Raw genomic sequence first — 20999 nt, 5'->3', positions numbered from 1 at the left:
CCACTGTTATGTTGTGCTTGTGTGTTATTTCTCATCCAGAGAGGAGTGAAATCACAAATTATCATCAACAACACGCTTCGAAAAGGAGGGGTTGAGTGAGCCCTTGGTTGCAATTCGCAACCTCGCCGCTAGATCTCTACATTGCTCCTTTAAATTAGATTAAATGTAGATAGTATATTATAGCTATCTAATGTTGCATTTGTGTGACTGTATGTAACGTCTGAGTTAAGTTGTGGAAAAGCTGACAGTTGAGGCTTGTCAGGTCAATGCTGAACATGAAAGTTGTTAAACCAGTTTCAGTTATTCTGTTCAGTAAAAAAATCGACCACATTTCCAAAAGATTCAAAAATATTATTATTCAGGGTAAGTTAAAAAATAAGATCATAAAATGACTTGATTGATGTAAATGTGTTCCTCTTTAGTTAAGAGGATGTGTTCCCAGTCTTTAGGAAATAAAAGACAAGAAAAGCACCAGGCCCAGATGGTATCTTCCCAGCCTGTCTTAAAAGCTGTGCTATTCAACTGGCCTTCATTCTTCTCACAGATCTTCAACAGATCACTGGAGCTGTGCACAGTTCATTCCTGTTTCAAGCGCTCCACCATAATTCCCATCCCAAAGAACCCAAAATCACAGGACTGAATGACTACAGACCCGTCGCTCTCACATCTGTGGTCATGAAGTCATTCGAGAGACTGGTACTGGCCTATCTGAAGGACACCACAGAACCCTTACTGGACCCCCTGCAGTTTGCCTATAGAGCAAACAGGTATGTTGAGGATGCAGTTAACATGGGGCTGCATTTTGTCCTTTTTGAAACATCTGGATAGACCAGGGACCTATGTGAGGATCCTGTTTGTGGACTTCAGCTCCGCTTTCAACACCATCATCCCATCACTGCTCCAGACAAAGTTAACCCAGCTATCTGTTCCTGGCTCTATCTGTCAGTGGAGTGGATCACCAGCTTTCTGACAGACGACAGGCAACAGTTAGTGAGAATGGGGAAACTCACATCCAGAACACGCACAATCAGCACTGGCGCCCCCCAGGGGTGCGTTCTCTCCCCACTGCTCTTCTCCCTGTACACCAATGACTGCACTGCCCAGGACCCTTCTGTCAGACTTCTGAAGTTTCAGAACTTTCTGTGTACTGGCTCCTGTCACCAAAACAAATTCCTTGTATGTGCAAACATTCTTGGCAATAAAGCTCTTTCTGATTCTTATTCTGATTCTTTATTCTGTGTTTATGTGAAAAATCTAAATGAATATAATTTCTGTTTATTTCCAAAGCACTTTTCACAATTTTGCATTGTTGCAAAGCGGTGTAAATACGTGTTAATACAAATAGTAGTGACAAAAGTAAGACAGTCTTGGCCTTATTTACTAAGATGGGCGATGGGCATTGCGGGTGTGGGCAAAACTGTCACTGTCAATAAATTCATCTTTGACAGGGCTCAAGGAAAAGAAAATCAGGAAATCCGCTTTATTTTTCTTCTTCCCTTCCGTCAGCTGACTTTGATTCGAGAGAACTCAAGTCTGATAAAAATTGATTAATGAAAACTTTAGTTTTGAAAAACAACTATCATCATTCTGGACGAACTGTTGCTTCAATTTGAGCTTTGAGAAAAGTGAGCTATTAACAGATTTTCATAAAAAAACATCAGTGGGGTGTGATAGTTAATAGTCCTTTTTTGCACAGCTGTCCAACCACAGTGGAGGAGCAATATTTTACGCAAATTACTCAAAATTTACACATATATTTACAAATGTTTCATGAATGAGGCCCATTCAACGCAATTTTTTATAGCATCTGAAACAAATAAAATGTGTTTATTTATATAATGTTTGATGAGGTTGGTTAACATCTGCTTCAGTCATACTTTTCCATTACTTACGTATGCACCTATGTATGAACAAAGCTTTTAACCATTTTTATTGAAACAAATTTAATATTTTCATAGCTCATGGATATACAAAGAAAATACAGCTTCTAGCCATTCATATCCATACATTTCACTGAAATTTACTTGTCAATTTCTTTTTTGTTTTTAGTAATCAACTGATACTGTCCATTATGTGAAACAATAAATATGTTTTTTTTATTCTAAAACTAAAGTCCAGCCTTATTTTTATTACCATATTCTCTTTACTTGCCAACTTAAATAAATTTGTAATTTAAATCAAAGCAAAACAAATCTCTAACTCTGTTTATTTTTCTTCTTTCCCGAGGATCCTGGTCTTCTCTTTTTGTATTGATTACTGCCATCTCTCTCCCTGCGACTGGTGAAGCTGGGCATTGGAGGCTCAATCTCTCCTGGCCGTCCCCCCCTGTCTGGCACATTTCCCATTAGCACCTGCAGGGCAATTAATAAAACAAACAATTTTATTATACAGAAGTTTCTCCTACAGTAATTTGACCAGGCAAGTCTCATTCCCAAGGTGCTCTATTTTAGCTCCAATAATTGTATTTAATATAATCAGCACTGGAATTGTTTAGAATTACAATAGTAGTTAATTGCTTGAAAATTCTGTCATCATTTACTCATTACTTGTCATTTCAAACCTGTATGACTTTCTTTCTTCCGCAGAACACAAATAACATATTTTGAAGAATGTTGTTAACTGGCATCCATTCACTTGCATTGGTTTTGTGTCCATACAATAGAAGTGAATGGGGGCCAACTTTCTTTAAAATATCTTCTTTTGCGTTCATGTTTGGGTGAACTATCCCTTTAATGTGGAGAATAGTGTTATTATTACTATTAGAAGTAAAATGTTGGTAAACCTTGTGAATGGCTGTTGAAGGTCCTGCTTTAACTGGTGAAATGTGAGACTGGTCCTCCCTGGCTGCCAACAGCGTAGCAATGGAAACAGTGGACTTAAGAGAGGGTGTGAAGGGTTGAATTGAAGAAAGTACTTCATTCCGTTCCTTAGAAAAAAGAGAAGGCAGAAATTGCTATACGGAAGCAAATTACAATACATGATTACAGGGTTGCTCATGAGAACATCGTAGTACCTTCCCCCTTTCTCCCCAAGCAAAGGACTGTAGTGTGACATCGAAACGCTTGATCATCATTTGGCGTCGGCACTCATAATCCTTACAGAGAGCTTTGTTGATCTCATGAAGCCGTTTCTGAGTGAAGCAATAACATTCATGTTTAACAGAGGAACTTTCTCACAATCAAACAGGTGGTAATACACCAGGGGTATGCAACAAGTCAGATGTGGTAGAGTTTGTGATACATACCCACTGCTCAGAGTTCAAATTGGTCATTAGTAACGCCTCTGGCATTTTACCATCTGGAAAATCAGCCAGGCGTGATTCCACCTGAATAAATAATGGTTAAATTATACCATAGACGAAAGATTATGATGTACAATAATTATTACTAATGGTTAACATTTTTTGGCTTATTACCTCTGCACAGGCATCACTTAGTGGAGAAGATTTCTTCAACCCAAGACTCTGAAACAGTTCTGTCAGCTCTTTATTCACCTCTTTCCAATTAGTTTTATATTCTGCTTGACTTATATTTTGATGCTCATCCTCATTGTCCACTGTGAAATGTTCTTCTTTTCTTTGCTCTTTGACTTTTAACTCACAGTTCTGTTCTGTTTCTTCTGGATGACTCTCTCTATACATCAACATACGGGCTGCCACCAACTCTGACACCAAGAACTCTGTCAATTGGAAGACAAACATGTGACCCTATCTTTGAAAATCCAATATAAACCACATACACGCGTGTGATACACACACATACATTCAGTAGTGGCCAAAACGTCTTCACTCTCTATTTCAATAATTACTAAATGTGTATTAAAAGTGTTGTATGCATGTTTCCTGTTGAGTGTAAATGCTTTAAGAACAATTTGAGTCAATTTACTGAGAAAAACTTATTGAGTTAAGGCCCAGAGGAATGACTACAAAACACTACTACAAGAGATGGTTTGTTTTTGTAGTTTGTATAGAACCCATATTCACTGAAATTCTGTAGTTATTAATTTAGTATAGTTCATATTTGCGTTTTTGCCAAATAATTTAGTTCAATTCATATGTTAATTCGTATAAAGTTTAGTTTCACCATATAATTCAATGGTTTAACCTAACCTGAGTGGGGGATTAAAGGAAAATATTGTACATATACAATATTTGACAACATGTTATATGCTCTCTCCTACTTGTAGGTAGGAAAAATACAGATATATCAAACTATCAAAATATTTTTTTTCACGATAGTGTATCGATAGTCAAACCCCTACTTTAACATATACAGTACATATAGCCGTTGTCTCAAGCGTTTTCCAAGTGCTGGCTATCCACACTGAAAAGTCCTAAAAACGCTTACATCTATGTATTACGCATGAGTAAAATGTGTGAACTTCAACCTGTGTCATTTCTGTCAGGCGTTATTTAATTTCTGCCTTATATCGCAGCAATGTAGAGGAAAGGCACAGAGTTTTTTTTAATGGACGAACAATGAGGTCGGGATGAGGCACAAGACTATAAAGTTGCGAAAGTGAAACTATCCTCGTGCTCCACGAGTAATTAAACCGTCCGTCTCCTAAAATACAATCTAAAGAATGCAGTGCACGAACTGACATTAACGCTTTTAAACTTAAGAGCAGCCAAAACAACCTTGCTGAAAAAACAATAGAACCCTGCCCAAAACACAATAGAAAACATTTTGGATTTTATGGGTAGATGGGAGTTGTGTAGTGGTGTGGTTTGGGATGGATTCTATTGATCGGCTGTTAAAACTACCCCAGGTGGTCCACAGCAAGTTGTATATTCAGCTCCATTTTCTTTTTACATTTTTTATTTACAAAAGTATTGAATATACTTCAATATGTATCATATAGTAATATATTGCAATATATTGTATCGTGACCCATCTATCGTGATACCTATTGTATTGCAAGGCCCTTGCCAATACACAGCCCTATACTTGCAAGTCTGTTTGGATAAAAACGCCTGCCAAATGAATAAATGTAAATGTAATACATGACATCACTTGCCCTACTGTATGTGGACTGAGACCATTGTCTATCTCCCTTACCGGTTAATCTGTACATCAGAGGTGGGCTAAGATGCTCTGATGTAAGTGCATTTTGAGGACATGACATCTCCTTCAGCACCGCCCTCAACTCCCCGACCAGAACAGCTCCACCAATGCTCTGTGCTAAAACATGCAAACGTTTTAGGACACATGCAAATAAGATGGTTAAAGCAGAAACACTGAACCACTGTAAGAGTAATAAATGATTAATGAATAATGCAACTCATTGAATGGCAAAAGTTACCAGACAATTAATTCCATAGATTGGTGCATACATGCATATATCAGTGCTATGAAATAATGTGAACTGAATACAAATTACTTAAAAAACTCAATGAAATGTATATGTCGATATACAAGTAACTTATGTACGATGCATTGTTTTCTCGTTTCGGTTACCTGGCAGTGGCACATCGGGACAACTTGCTTTGATTTCCGAGACCAACCAGGTAAGCAGTGGGCAGGGTAACTCGTCACACTTACATTTCCTCAAACATTCACTGCTCTTATACCTGTACAATGTTAAAACAATGAAATATATTAATGTCTTGTAAATATCCTGCAAGACATGTAAATATTCTTAAAATTTAAAATCTGTAAAAAAAATGTATATATGTATATCAGGGCAACTCACCCAAGAGCTTTAAATAAAGAAATGATCCCAGCATCTCTCTCCATAGTAAATTTTACACGCGATTATTTATAAACGAACATCGGTTGAACTATTTCTGTACTTCCTCTTTCACTCACTGAACACACGAACCTAATGGGTTTACGTAACAAGTCCAGCTCTGCAGATAACCGATCACAAGACGAAACGAATCGATCGGAATGCATGCCCAGCTCAATTGCTTTTGAATCGGGTTCTTCTGGTCCTAAATAGATCAGGATCCAGTTTCAAATGGAGTCAACTATTTTGTCTACCATTTGAAAATGAAAATGAGTTGGTTCATTTGATACGAAGTTTCGTGGCTTCTATAAGGCAAATCGACCATCTTCAAAACATTCGCCTCGTTACAAATGACAAATCAGCAAAAACAAATCAAATCGACATATAACACAAATCATTGGCCGGTGGGCTTTAGACTGACAGCAGCTTCAGCCAATAAGCAAGCGGGACCGGAAGGCGCTCACGTCGTCTCTAGGCGGAGGAAGTAGTCAGCCACGGTCAGCCTCCATCTTCGAAACCACCGCCGTTACGACAATTTGCTTGAGGGGGAAACTGAAAAAGGGTAAATATTTTATTATATTTCTGGTAACAAACAAAACCTATTATTTATGTTTAGCAAGTAAAGTACATTCAGGTTGGATGTCTTTCGTTTACGCATGTGAGTCGGGTGCATTTTGCGCGCGCATTGCTGGACTCCAGAGTTTGCTAGTTATCTCAGGTGCTAATTCAACCCTTTAGTTCGTATGAAACCTGTCAGTTTATTGTTTACATTCAAAAGTGTCGAGCTAGGGTGTGCATATTGCTATATTTTATGTGCTAAAGCCAAAACAATCCTAATATTTTGTGAAATATTCATATTTCTGCAGGAAAACGACATCAGCTAACGTTAGCTAGCGGGCTAATGTTAGCCAGAATGAAGATGATCCGTTGAGCGCGTACAGTAACCAATCAATGACTCGCGCTTGTTTACACTGTTTGTTTTAAAGGAATACAGTTGGGAATCTGCTATTAGAGGTGCATGAACCATGAGCGGGCTCAATGTTAAAAAGCTCAAAGTGAATGAGCTAAAAGACGAGCTTCAGCGTCGAGGCCTGGACACTCACGGATTGAAGTCGGCTCTGGTGGACAGGTTGCAGGCAGCGCTGGAGGCCGAGGCTGCTGGTTCAACTTCGGATGCACCCGGCGAGCAGGAACAAGAGTATGAGGACGAAGGTAAAACATGCAGTGAAACTTTTTGACTGAATAACTTTCAGGGCTCTAGACTAACATTTTAGAGTAGTTTAAATTGTTAGCGTCGTGGGGTGAGGCAAGAAAAAAGAAACAATAAAGGGATACTTCACCCAAAAATGAAAATTCTGTCATCATTTACTCACCTTCAAGTTTTCCAAATCTGTATAAATTTCTTTGTCCTGATGAACACACAGAAAGATATTTGGAAGAATGCTTATAACCAGACAGATTTTGCCCCCCATTGACTACCATAGTATGAAAAAATACAATGGTAGTCAAAAGTGCCCCAGTGCTGTCCTACATTCTTCAAAATGTCTTCTTTTGTGTTCAGCAGAACAAAAAAAAGATAAAGTATTTTTTCCTACTATGGGAGTCAATGGGGGTCAAGGTCTGTTTGGTTATAAGCATTCTTCCAAATATCTTTCTGTGCTCATCAGAACAAAGAGATTTATACAGATTTGGATCAACTCAAAGGTGAGTAAATGAAGACAGAATTTTCATTTTTGGGTGAAGCATCCCTTTATAACTACATCCAAACATGTTTAATACATTAATAAATCAATTACAAATTAATAAAAATAAGTGTTTATGATATAATGATTATTGGTTTTATTGCTTATACATAAACTCTCTCTATAAACTTTCATAAACTATTTCAACACAAAGTGTGTTTAAAGCACATCTTGAACAACTAAATTATTTTTGCTACTTTTCTCTTTACACCTCATATAAGGAGAACACAATTCCTTTAATATCAGTGAGTGTTTTGGGCCCGTCATTTGTTGTTTGATGAACATTATCGTGCTGCTGCCACTTTAATATACAGATCTTAAACTGTGACACATGCGTTTTGTTTCAGTTCATGAAGCTGACTATTTTTAGATCCTTGCTAATATGGGGAATTTGATGTAATGCTGTGTTTATGTGTCCGTTTCAGAGTAAGAAGATGTGAAAGAGAACTCAGTTTAGTAGTTTACGCTCTGACTCTTCAGGACGTGCATGTTTAAACGCATGTTTTCTGCATTAGCTTCACACTGACTGCATGCAATACACGCAACACAATTTGTTATCGTTGCTGTTGTACCTTAACATTTATTTTAGCTCCGCTCTGTCGGTCCTTCCGCTTCATCATCAAATGCATTAAATTTGCCTCTTACCACGGCTCTGCATCTGTGCATATTACGTCTTTGGGCCGCTTGCGCAATGTAACATTTCTATGCATTAAATGTAGAACGCGCTTAAATTATATATAGATTGATTATCAGTTTGGTAGACGCACCGGTCCGACCATTAAGAAAAACTGGTCGCACCGGCAGGAAAGATAATCGCGAAATGCGACCATGTGGTCGCAGTCTATAGCCCTGACTTTAGTTTTGACCTGTCAAATACGTTGTTATTGCAAATAAAAATGTGATATAACTGATATTTAAGTGGTAAAAGGCAACGTGCCTGGTCACCACAGGGGTCCCTTCCAGCATGGAAAACAAAAGTCATAATAATGACATACACTGTAAAAACACTGTAATTTTACAGAATTTTTCTGTTATTATTTACAGATTTTTCCACGTAAAATGTAAAAAAAAAAGAATTTTATAGTTTTTTTTTTACAGATTTTTTGTGAAAAACTTAAAATTAAAGAAAAAGACTGCAAATTTACAAGAAATGTAATTTTACAGGGAAAAAACATTTTACAGTTTATTTCTGGTGCCCAAGCTAACAGAAAATTTCTGTTTTTTGAAAAACGGTCAAAACTATAAAATTACACAAGACGACACATATTTACAAGAAAAATGGGGAAAACAATGTACTATATGTGACCCTGGATCACAAAACTAGTCTTAAGTAGCACGGGAACATTTTTAGTAAAAGACAAAAATACATTGTGTGGGTCAAAATTATTGATTTTTCTTTTATGCCAAAAATCATTAGGATATTAAGTAAAGATCATGTTCCATGAAGATATTTTGTAAATGTCCTACCTTAAATATATAAAAACTTTATTTTTGTGAGTGGATGGTCTGCCACAGTGCCTCTGATTAACAACTTCAAAGGCAATTTGCGCTCTCAGNGTCCTACCTTAAATATATAAAAACTTTATTTTTGTGAGTGGATGGTCTGCCACAGTGCCTCTGATTAACAACTTCAAAGGCAATTTGCGCTCTCAGATTCCAGAGTTTTAAACGGTTGTATCTCAGCCAGATATTGTCCTATTCTAACAACTAATATATCTATAGAAAGTTTATTTATTCAGCTTTCAGATTATGTAAATATCTCAATTTCGAAAAATTGACTCATAAGACTGGTTTTTGTTGTCCAGGGTCACATATGTCCTTATATCCTATAATCTTACATAAAAAATTATGGTATATTTTTGTTTTTCCAGTTAATAGAAAATTTCATTTTTTTATGGATTTGTTTTTACAGTTTATATTTTTTAAATGTTTTTTTAAATAATCACAAGTAACTGTGAAATTCATCTGCTTGGATTAATCAATTTAATGTTTTTAGTAATAATGCAAAAAAAAAATTGACCGTGCTCTATTTTGCAGGTAGGGAGCAAGATTCTGGAGAAGAGTCCAAGGCACAGTTTGACGATGGAAACAGCACAGACCTCTTCCAGGGTGACTATGATAATCAGGGAGATGAGAATAACAGAGGCAATGAAGACAGCACCGAGACCCCGGTGCCTGGTTTTGAAACAAGTGATTTTACAGCAGATGATGGTCAGGGTTATGGCCAGGATGAGTATCAGGAGCCTGAGATCCAGCAGTCCTAACCGACCATGGACCAGGAGGATGAGATAAACCAGGGGTATAAAGAAACCCATTTAAAGCAGGAGCCACAGGCGGAGCAGAAGTTTGAGGACTCCGCTTCACACCAGATGCCAGAGGAAGACTCGAGTCAACGTAACCAGCAGGAAGAATCAGGTGAGGTCAACTGCTTAAATCAAATCTTGGGCAAATGTCCAACTTGACCAGGCATTATATTTTTTCATTGCAGTGTGCTGTGCATATTCAAAAAATATGGACGGATAGTTTTTTTTGTTAATGAAAATGTTGACAGTGGCCAGCACAGTTAATGTTTTGCGGAATTTTTCTGGTGATCGTGGTAATTCATCAAATGATGACGAATTATATCTAGACACTTCCACAATTTAGAAACTCAAAACCTGAGAAACGTGTTGATGTGTTTGTGCCACCACCTTATTTACGTCATTCAGTGAATTGGCCGCTAAAACAACACACAGAATGGTGTACACAAAAAAATGCCACCACAAAACCCAAATAAGATGTTGCCTGTTGTTACAATTAATTTATTACACTGCCTCTGGATTTTATTCAGTGTGAAAAATCTAGGTTAAGTTTTGCATTTGCCTATGCAAAATGTGATGTTGATCTTGTACACCTATCAAAATCTTTTCAGAGGGTTATGAGGTCAAGACAGAAGATGATGTTCCACAGCAGGGTGAACAAGCCAGTGAATGGCGTGGAGGGGAGGCACAAGTCAAAACAGAAGATGACAAATACATGTCGTACAGTCGCAAGAGGTCATATGATGACAGCAGAGGATATGGTTACTACGAGCAACGCGATGACAGGAGGTAAGTTATGCCTGCTCTGATTTTTTTAAAGGGATACTTCCCCCAAAAATGAAAATTCTGTCATCATTTACTCACCTTCGAGTTTTCCAGATCTGTATAAATGTCTTTGTTTTGATGAACACAGAGATAGATATTTGGAAGAATGCTTATAACCAGACAGATTTTGCCCCCCATTGACTACCACAGTAGGAAAAAATACAATAGTCGTTAGGGATGTAACGATTCACTCAGCTCACGATGCGATGCGAGTCACGATTCTGATCTCACGATGCGATTTAGTCACGATTTACTCACGATTTATTTTGAAAAAATGAGTTGAAACAAATTAGAAATGAACAACTTCCCTTGCATTATTTCTTAAATGCTTCACGTTTCTTTGTATGATAAAATAATGTTTTATTTCAAATAACAAAACTAAACTGCAATTTTATAACAAATTAATAATAGAAAAAGTCTCTTTAATATAAACAAACTAATACTGTATGTGCTTTTCTTGGATTTTTTTGCATTTAAGAAATATCAGCATCCACGTTTAGATTTGCAGTGAAAATAGCGGCCCCTGCTGTTCAAAAAATGTATCGCGATTCAGTTCAAGCCTCAACCGATTTGAATCGTCGCTCATTACAACCGATTTTCAACCGGCTCACGGTGAATCGTTACATCCCTAATAGTCGTCAAAAGTGCCCCAGAACGATTTGCTGTTCTACAGTCTTCAAAATGTCTTCTTTTGTGTTCAACAGAACAAACAAAAAAAGATCAAGTAATTTTTCCTACTATGGGAGTCAATGGGGGGCAAAATCTGTCTTGTTATATTCTTCCAAAAATCTTTCACTGTGTTCATCAGAACAAAGAAATTTATACAGATTTGGAACAACTTGAAGGTGAGTAAATGATGACAGATTTTTCATTTTTGCGTGGAGTATCCCTTTAATTTAATTTGCATATGTTGCTCAGGCTCATAGTTTTTGTTGATTTGTTATAGGGGGAGATCTCCACAGCCTCCAGCCGAGGATGAGGAAGAGGACATTGATGATAAGCTTGTGGTCCTTGACACCTGTGAGTAAAATTTAGGCGACGTTTTTAACAGAATCGCTTGTAACCCAGTAGCCTGTCAACCACATTATTCAAAATCTGTTGTCTTGTTTGTCATCAGATAATTGTGACCTGCACTTCAAGGTGGCTCGTGACAGGTACAGCGGCTACCCTCTGACCATTGAGGGATTTGCCTTCCTGTGGTCAGGTGCTCGAGCCACCTATGGTGTCGCCAAAGGCCGTGTATGCTTTGAACTGAAGGTGATAAGAACACTTAATATTAGTGTTGGATCGTATTTTTATTTATTTGTCTCAGACATCGCAAATGTGTCTTTCGCTGTGTCATGCTTAGATAAACGAGGAAATTTCAGTAAAACACCTTCCTACCAGTGAGCCTGATCCTCATGTGGTGAGAGTTGGATGGTCCTTGGATTCATGCAGCACTCAGCTCGGTAAGTTACCAGGTTTACACTAACTGGATAACATCTGGGCACCTGATCTGTATTCCTTTTGAAACTGGCAAAAAATATATTTTTGAGAACAAAGTGTCAGGTTGTTATTCCTTGATATGCATTATCGTTGCATTCTAACAGCTTCTGGTTTTATATTACAGGCGAAGAACCGTTTTCTTTTGGTTACGGCGGAACTGGCAAGAAATCCGCCAACTGTAAATTTGAGGACTATGGGGAGAAGTTTGGTGAAAATGATGTCCTTGGTTGCTACATTGTAAATATTTTCTATCACACTGTTATATTACACCGCACACAACATATCTTATGAAGGCCCTAAAAGTACTATTAACAATATCTAATTTCATAGTTCTATTGGGATTTTTTTGTAGGACTTCGAAAGCAGTGAGGAAGTGGACATCACATTCTCCAAGAATGGCAAATTGCTGGGCTCCTGTTATCGTGTCACTCAAGAAGAGCTTGCTGGTCGTCCTCTCTTCCCACATGTATTGGTGAAGAACTGTGCTGTGGAATTCAACTTTGGACAAAAGGAGCCTTTCTTCCCCCAGCCAGAGGGCTTCACGTTCCTTCAGGATGTCCCGCTGGCAGACAGAGTCAGAGGCACAGTGGGTCCTGCCACTAAAGCTGATTGCGAGGTTGGTGCTGGACGCTAAATAAAATGTTTGCAGGATTGAACAGTACTTTTTGAAATAATGGTGTTTATAAAGCAGTAGTTCAGTGAAGATGTTAGTGAGGCTTTGATGTATTTTTCTTAGATCCTTATGATGGTTGGTCTTCCTGGAAGTGGAAAAACAACCTGGGCCTCGAAACATGCAGAAGAGAACCCAGAAAAGAAGTACAACATCTTGGGCACAAATGCTATCATGGATAAGATGAAGGTATGGCTGGTTGATATGTTCCCGGTGATTATGGCGTCAGCATATATTATGTAGGGCTGGGACAATATATATCGCGATTCACACTAATTATACCTGTCTAGGCTGATCTGAAATTGCAAAGGCTTTGATTCTGTGTTTTATGCACAGCTCTTCCGTGAACTATGGCCCTTTGATCAGTAGGAAGCGCTGCTCAATCTAAAATCACTACGAGATTAAGCGTATGAGTCGTTATAATGTGCATTTGAAAAAGCAACACTCGTCAAACATTATATAACTAAACTGTATTATCACTAAATTACCTGAAAAGGTTTGAAAAACAGCGATATTCCAAATGTAAATATCCAAGAATGTAAATGGTATTGGCTGTATTCGGAGTTTCTGCGTGTGAGCGCCCTCTGGCTTTCAGATGTGGCGGCATTTAACCGTAATTCATTGAGAAACTGAGCATAAGAATCGCACGATATATCGTCCAAGCCCTACTATGATGTAACTTTTTTTTTTCCATATTTTTATCAGGTCATGGGACTCCGCCGCCAACGTAACTACGCCGGGCGATGGGACGTACTCATTCAACAGTCTACGCAGTGTCTCAACAGGCTAATCCAGATCGCTGCCCGGAAAAAGCGCAACTACATCCTTGACCAGGTACTGCTATACTTGCCTGCCCCTGCGCTGTTCTCGCAGCTAAAACCCCCTTCCTCTTCAACCCAACACCCCCAAATCCATTGCTGCTCACTGATGCACATGTTCATTAATGTACTTCTGCTCTTTCTGTAGCCTAGCCTAAAGCATTGGTTAGCCTGTTGTGCTCCTAAAGACTTGTTTTTCTTTGTCCTGAACATGATGCTGAAATGTTTTGTGTTGCTTAAACCCTACAAGAGCAAACAGGGAAAGAATGCAGTATAGTATGTTGTCGTAATGAATATTTTTGACTTTGTCATGTATGCTTTGTTGTAAAGAGATCTTTGCCACACTGTACAAGTAGTCCATGTCATTAGTAAGATGTTGAAAAACAAGTAATCACTGCCTGGTGAGTAAGAAAACGCCTTCTGTTGCTATGGTAATTGTAAAGAAAGAGAACTTTTATTTAGATTAACTTGGAACTTTACTTGAATGTTGTGTTTAAAAATGAATGGCAGGTAAGTGAAAAAAACTAACGTGCTTGAAGTTTGCAGGCGGACTGTTTCGAGGGGTTGTAAGGTAAGTAAGGTCAGAGGACATGCTAATGGTTCAATAGGAGATTGTGAGTATGTGCCGGTAGGTGCTACATGTTTGTCTGTGTCGGGCAGGCTGGTCGCTTGAACACTGGGTAAGTGAAGGTAAGGAAGGGGACCCAGGAAGAGCAGGAAAGAGCTTTATGCATGCGTTTTAGTTGTTTGCTTTTCTCAGTATTTGAGTTAAATGAATTCAGTTTACATTAAGAAACAGCTGATGTAGAGAAAGTTACACATCACAAACAGTTTATGTTGGAGGAGCGATCAATGGTTGTTTTATGTGATCCTTGTAAACTGTTAAAATTTAAAAACACTATTGATTGCAATATCTTAAAGGGGTCATATGACAAGGCTAAAACAAATATTATGGTTTGTTTTAGATGTAATGCATTGTGTATACACGATTTCAGGTTTAAAAACGCTGTATTTTCCACATACCGTGCATGTTTGTATCTCCTCTTTGCCCCGCCTCTGTGAAACGTGCAGATTTTTTCCGAAGCTCATCGCTCTGAAAAGCGAGGTGTGCTATGATTGGCCAGTTAACCAGTGCATAGTGATTGGTCGAATACTGCAAGCGTTTGATGGAAATGTAATGCCTCTTACCATATTTGGAACATCAGGTTCCAAAGCAATTGTACTGACAGGTACGCCCACCTTACTTGCATATACATGCATGAATGAATCGCGCTGTTCGCGCGTAGTTGGACGCTTGAACATTGAGTTTACTTGAAATTCACAACAGATGCAAGCTCGAAAAAATAAAATGGCGGCCGAAACGCCCGTTGGAGCATAGTTTTGTATAAATGTAAGTTTCATTTTCACTTTCAACAACTTCTGATTGCATTTCTAGCGAGAAATTAGTATTGTAGTTTTTAAATATGTGATTAGTTATTGCAAAGACGCTCTCTGTCTCAGTTGCGCTGCTTATCTGTTTCTCTGGGCTGACTTCGTGCACAGATGCTGCACGTCACTACTAGAGCAAGCTCCTGATTGGTTAACGCGGCACGAATTTTCGCCAAAGTTCAGATTTTTCAACTCGCGCGAATCACGTGTCAAAAGCCCGAAATGCCCAATTCGCGCGAATCGCGTCATTCGCACCACAAGGAGGTCTATCGCGTCTTTGCATTGACTTAACATGTAAATCACTCGCACTTAACGCTTCATTCGCGTCTGATGGGAACACACAGTTAGTCAAATCATACCACAAACTGATGTAGATTTGTGGTGGTTTGGTTACACGAGGCGTTTCAGGCAGGTCTGGGTGAGCATTCGCTTTTAGATAGAATGCATCTTTTGTTCCGACACTTTCATTTTTGCAATTTTACGTGTCTAATACGTGCATGGGCAACTTATAACACACCAAAGACACAGAAAAACACGTATTCGTGCCATATTGACCCCTTTAAAATAGGCTTTTCTTAGCAGTGACACAATTTTATCATTTCTTCTAACAAGAATCAAAGCATTTAAAAAAAGCTTTAAGTTAAAACCTAGTAGCTTGAGCAAGTTGAAAGGGTCCCCTACATTAAGTGACAGTCATAAAACACACCAGTTTGCCTCCTGAATCCACGGTAAGTCAGTTGGGGTTGTGAGAGACAACCGCTAGCTATTCCAGAGCAGTAATTATAGACATGAAAAAAATTCTCACTTTCATCGTTGCAGGAATCCAATTCCCCTCCTTCGGAACGCAAAGGCGTAACAAAAGCAAATAATGAACAGCTTCTACTTTTTTCTTGTCACCATTGCTAGACAAATGTATATGGATCAGCCCAGAGACGAAAAATGCGTCCTTTTGAAGGTTTTCAACGCAAGGCTATTGTAATTTGTCCCACGGATGAGGATTTAAAAGAGCGAACGTTAAAGCGAACTGATGAGGAAGGGAAGGATGTTCCCGATCATGCTGTGTTAGAAATGAAAGGTAGGAATGCCATGGATAACCAAAACTATGTACAACAACTACACACCAGATCTGCTTTTGCTGTTTGTTTTTTTATTTATTTAAGACTTGGAAGAACCCACCCGTCCCTCCTTCTGTTAAAACTTTTTTGCCAGATAAAAGAGCCCCCCTTTTCACTTCCCTTTACCCTGTTAACCGCATTTTCTTGCATTGTCTCTCATGCCATTTCCCACCACTGTCACCAGCTCAGATAATCAGGACTGAGGAAGAGATTGGTTCGTGCCCTCTAATTCAGGCAACCAAGCAGTTTGTATTGGGTTTACTATTAAACGTTGAATAAATAATTGGATGTCTGTCCTCAAATGCTACGTAATTTAAAGAGACATCTTTTATCAACACTCTTTTTCTGGCAACTGTTTTTAGTTTAGTTTTCATTCCCTGTGACTCCCCCGTACATTGTCTACATATTCTGACTCTGAGACAAGTGTTCCCTTACACACCTAAGGCAATGTTTGTCCTAGAGCGTGTTAACTTAATCACCACATGCTCCAATTCTCTCTCTCTCTCTCTCTCTTTCTTTCTTTCTTTCTTTCTTTCTTTCTTTCTTTCTCTCTCTGTCCCCTTGTTCCCCTGTTTTTCTGTCACCATTGTACGGTGCTGATAATGATTTTCTTTGTCTTTTGCCGGCGCGGCTGTTCTGTCCCTCATTGCGTGCCTCTGCTCCTGTAGCGAACTTTGTACTGCCTGACGCCGGCGAGTTCCTGGACGATGTGAAATTCGTCGAGCTGCAGCGGGAAGAAGCGGACGCTCTTGTCAAGCAGTACAACGAAGAAGGTCGCAAAGCTGGCCCTCCGCCGGAGAAGCGCTTCGATAACCGCCAAGGTGGTTTCCGCGGACGCGGTAACTTCCAGCGCTACGACAATCGCGGCGGATCTCAGAGCGGTAGAGGTGGTTATCAGAATCGGGGTGGCCAGGGAGGTGGAGGCTTCCGAGGAGGTAACATTTTGAATCTCATTTCTACATAGAAACTCATAATCAATATCCTGTATTGGCTTAGATGTTAGCTTCAAACTTGTTAATTTTAAGATTATTGATGTATAGGTAGCTGTTATCTTTTTGTTGAAAATGAGTCCACTTATTCCTCAGGATATAATCGTGGAGGCTACAATCAGAATCGCTGGGGAAATAACTATAGAGATGGAGGCTCAGGAGCCCGTGGAGGATACAACCGCAGCCAGCAGTCTGGAGGCAGCTACACCCACAACCGCCAGGGATCCTACAACAAGAGTGGAAGTGGAAGTGGAAGTGGAAGCAATGGAGGCTACAGCCAGTCCCAGGTACGGTGATGTAAATCTCTCCTTTAGGTGTCTGCTACAGCTAAGAATTACACTAGCACTAGTTGTCTTTTTTTCCAGACTTGTCTAATATAATTTCCATATGGTCCATTCCATGTTTGTTCATGTTTTTGATTTTTTTTGTAGCCTCAGACTTACAACCAAGGCTACAACCAAGGCTACAACCAGGGCAACTATAACCAAGGTTATAACTATGGAAGCTACAGTCAGTATCCAGGATACAGCCAGAGCTACAGTCAAGCCCCAGCATCCACAGGACAGACTTACAACCAGCAGCAGCAAAGCTATAATCAACAGTATCAACAGGTGAGTTTCTCGGTCCACTGGAGTCGATTTTATTGGAGATCAATAGCCAAATTTAAAAGATTGAATGACAACAGTCTCCAGTCAATTCGATTTGAAAGTGCTTGTGGTACATGTGCACATGTTCAGATCGCCAATTAAATACACTTAAATTGATTTCAAATGCTTGTCTTAGTGTGTTATGGAAACGGTTGGTTAGATTTTACCTTGGCTTGGGGGGTCACAATATTCCAGTGTTGAAAATAATTGATATTATTAATAAATGTGATTATTGATATCATATTAATGCTACAATATCAGGGACAGAATAAAATCCAATATGTCAATGTCACTAAGGTGTTTGCTTTCGCCATATGATCGCATATATTTACATTGCAGTATATATTTTCTATTAGTATATATTTTCTATTAGGTATTTTCTTTAGAGTATACAAATGCCGTTATATCTGAAACGTATGACTTTTCTGGTCACTTTTTGCAATGTTGATGTATGTTTAAACATGTTGATGTATGTTTATAATGTTGATGATTTTTTTAGTATGCTCAGCAGTGGCAGCAGTACTACCAGAACCAGAGCCAGTGGAACCAGTACTATAATCAATATGGTAACTACGGCAGTTACAACCAGCAAAATACCCAAGGCGGTCAGGGCGCCCAGGGAACGCAGTAGTAGCATCGCAGCCCTTTTGGCTCATTCCCTAAGCAGCATTCCTCACCCTGTTCTGCTTTTCATTTTTTGTGATCCCTCCCCCGTACCTAGTCCTCCCCATTTTTGCCTGCTCTCTGTAAAAGTTTATTCTTTCCCTATTTATGCCAACCTTCAAGGTAACCACCTCTTCAGTGTTCTGAGTTGTGGTGGCAGTTATCCTGTTTTTGCTTCTCTACTAAATATTTGTTTACATGCAACTTGATCTTTGACATTTTTTTCTCTGTGTACTTGTAGATGAGAAGTTTGGCATTTGAAATTAGTAATATGTGGTCTAGTCCCCCTCCAAACAGCCCACATGCTGTGTTGTGCTCGAATAGGAGCAGGATGAATATTTTGATCAGGCTGTGCACGATTTGATTCACATCTGATGTATAGAGACAGGGTGTTTCTGTGTTCCAGTAGTTTTACCACTGATTTTATTTTTCTATTAAGATTAAAGAACCACATTTTGCAGTTGATGGTTATGGGTATTGTTCTATGATCATACGCCTGTATTTACTCATCCATTTAAGAACACATAACGCTTTTGTCTATGTAAATCATATTGGAAATATGAATAGCCTAAATCTTGAATAACAAATCTTGAACATCAAATGACATGTCTCAGACCTGTTGAGGTTATCGTTTTCCTTTTTTTATACCATTTTTAAAAATGACTCTGATTGGTCTGATCTGTTCCTATGTTGCAAATTAGTAATGATCAAAACTAGCTCCTTGTGTGGATATGTTTTTACCTTGTGTCATGTCTGTAAAGCAATGTCTGCATATGGTTTTGTCAAATCAAAACTCATTATTTTGTATTTGAGAATATAATCTGAAGAACAAATTCTGTGTTGTGTATTTTTTTTATAGGTATGTATTTAAAAGGTTTTATGTTAAAGAAAACCGATTAGCCTATAATAGGCTACTGGATAAAGTTATTAACTCACAACAAACCACAAATAACCGGTTAATTGTAAATTTACTGTAAACTTAATGCACTGTAACCCAATGTTGTTGGGTTGAAGATAAACACCGTTAAATGCAAGGGGATGCATCCTATAGTTATAAATGTTCAGTTAAGCAAAATGGTATGGTGAATTCTTTGTAGGATCTGTGATTGTGAAATCTAGAACCCACAGTGAGACATATCAAATCATTTATACAAACATGTATAAGTTCCTTGTCCACATAGAATATAGTATGTTCTATGGACTGTTAATATGAGCTTCATGGTGCTCTGGGCTGAGTGTGAGAGAAAGGGCAGAGGGGTAGAAGAGAACAGATTTGAGGTTTTAGTTGTGTCTGAGATGAGATGGGAACTCTGGGGAAGTTAGTTTTATTAAAATAAATACTTTTATTTCTCAGGATGTGGTGCTCATGCTGCCCTGTGACACCTTGGCACAACTCTTACAGTTGAAAGTTTGCATATTCTTCAATGGTGGCTGAATCCGAAATTCCATACTGTGACGGTAGGTTTTCATAGTTTTTTTTATTTCCAGCAAAACAGGCACGATATCATGGCAGGCAGCAAACACTGATGGATGGGTACACAGACAAAGTCAACACAGTTAAGGCAAAACCACACTCGGCGTTGTTAGCCAGAACAGAACAAGACTGCAAGGAATGCATTAAATGTGTAGTCAGATCACATCCCCCATTTACTGCCATAGTAGGGAAAATAAATACTATGGGAGTCAATGGGGGATGAGAGCTGAGTGGTTACTGACAATCTTCCAAACATCTTACTTTGTGCTCCGCAAAACAAAGAAATGTATACAGGTTTGGAACAACCTGTGGGTGAGTAAAGGATGACAGAATTTTCATTTTTGGATGAACTGTCACTTTAAGGCTAGATGGGATACAGTCATATCTGGGATACCCTAGTGAAAAATAAATATACTAAAATGTATTTGAAATACATTTATTTCATGCTAAGTATACTGCAAATCCATTTACATCTTATGTACTTGATGAAAATACACTGCGATTGTATTTGTGGTATATTAAATTGGTATACTTAAAGTCTGCTATATTGGAACAACTAATTTTGTTCTTAATATAATTTAATTGTGCAGAAATAGTGCTCAAGTCCAACTAAAGATACATTTAAGTGTATTTGATTGTGCTAAAGTGGAACTATTGCATGCTTCAGGTACACTTTAAATATCTTGCATTGAAAGATTGATTTTATTAAAAAATCATAAAATCCTTATCAAAAGTGACATTAGAACACATTTTTTTTAAACACAGGCTTAATATTAAGAACTGTGCATTGTGTATAAATAGTACTCCAAACAAAGTTTAATTATAATTTTATACCAGTAAGTCATGTCAGTAAATCTGTTAATACATTTAAACTATACTGAGTATGAAATAAATGCATTTTAAATTAATTGGTCTTTTTTTACTAGGGTACAGCTGGCCAAAATCTGTATCCCTTCTATCCACAACGCTTTTTCAACATCTCTGTGATAAAGATCTTACTGTAACAACAACTCACCAAAATAAAAGTCCTACATAATAATGTAATTTTCGAAGCATAATAATAATAATAATATAAGACAATTAATATAACAACATCTTAACAATCAAGAGTTGTAC

At 38.3% G+C, this 20999-nt stretch overlaps 2 protein-coding genes across 2 annotated transcripts; one reads left to right on the top strand and one right to left on the bottom strand.

The window, feature by feature from the left end:
- Nucleotides 1-1756: 1756 nt before the first annotated feature.
- On the bottom strand, nt 1757-6064 carry im:7138535 (uncharacterized protein LOC797998 homolog). The gene is made up of 8 exons (XM_057352106.1): nt 5692-6064; nt 5457-5569; nt 5058-5180; nt 3416-3678; nt 3245-3325; nt 3014-3130; nt 2783-2926; nt 1757-2351 (listed from the first exon to the last, which is right to left on the bottom strand). The coding sequence occupies exons 1-8, from the start codon at nt 5733-5735 to the stop codon at nt 2196-2198; spliced, it is 1041 nt and encodes a 346-aa protein (XP_057208089.1). The 5' UTR covers nt 5736-6064; the 3' UTR covers nt 1757-2195.
- Nucleotides 6065-6178: 114 nt separating this feature from the next.
- hnrnpul1l (heterogeneous nuclear ribonucleoprotein U-like 1 like) lies at nt 6179-19236 on the top strand. Its single transcript, XM_057352078.1, has 16 exons — nt 6179-6289; nt 6714-6939; nt 9507-9884; nt 10381-10558; nt 11541-11614; nt 11712-11851; nt 11943-12042; nt 12204-12316; nt 12432-12695; nt 12816-12938; nt 13455-13583; nt 15902-16070; nt 16779-17045; nt 17196-17386; nt 17531-17710; nt 18246-19236. Exons 3-16 carry the CDS (start codon nt 9740-9742, stop codon nt 18375-18377), a joined length of 2205 nt encoding a protein of 734 aa, XP_057208061.1. The 5' UTR covers nt 6179-6289; nt 6714-6939; nt 9507-9739; the 3' UTR covers nt 18378-19236.
- Nucleotides 19237-20999: the final 1763 nt, after the last annotated feature.

Source organism: Triplophysa rosa, linkage group LG2 (genome assembly GCF_024868665.1).
Source record: "Triplophysa rosa linkage group LG2, Trosa_1v2, whole genome shotgun sequence".
Classification (NCBI taxonomy): domain Eukaryota; kingdom Metazoa; phylum Chordata; class Actinopteri; order Cypriniformes; family Nemacheilidae; genus Triplophysa; species Triplophysa rosa.
The sequence above is the reverse complement of the archived record's forward strand: the minus strand, read 5'-3'. Positions and strand labels throughout refer to the sequence as shown.

Bases quoted from the DNA above. Each gene is read 5' to 3' on its own strand.
- im:7138535 (XM_057352106.1), bottom strand. From the start codon at position 5,735: ATGGAGAGAGATGCTGGGATCATTTCTTTATTTAAAGCTCTTGG. The intron at 5,570-5,691 runs GTGAGTTGCCCT...AACATTGTACAG, and splicing joins TCTTTATTTAAAGCTCTTGG to GTATAAGAGCAGTGAATGTT. The intron at 5,181-5,456 runs GTAACCGAAACG...TGCATGTTTTAG, and splicing joins TCCCGATGTGCCACTGCCAG to CACAGAGCATTGGTGGAGCT.
- hnrnpul1l (XM_057352078.1), top strand. From the start codon at position 9,740: ATGGACCAGGAGGATGAGATAAACCAGGGGTATAAAGAAACCCATTTA. The intron at 12,939-13,454 runs GTATGGCTGGTT...TATTTTTATCAG, and splicing joins CTATCATGGATAAGATGAAG to GTCATGGGACTCCGCCGCCA. The intron at 17,387-17,530 runs GTACGGTGATGT...TTTTTTTTGTAG, and splicing joins GAGGCTACAGCCAGTCCCAG to CCTCAGACTTACAACCAAGG.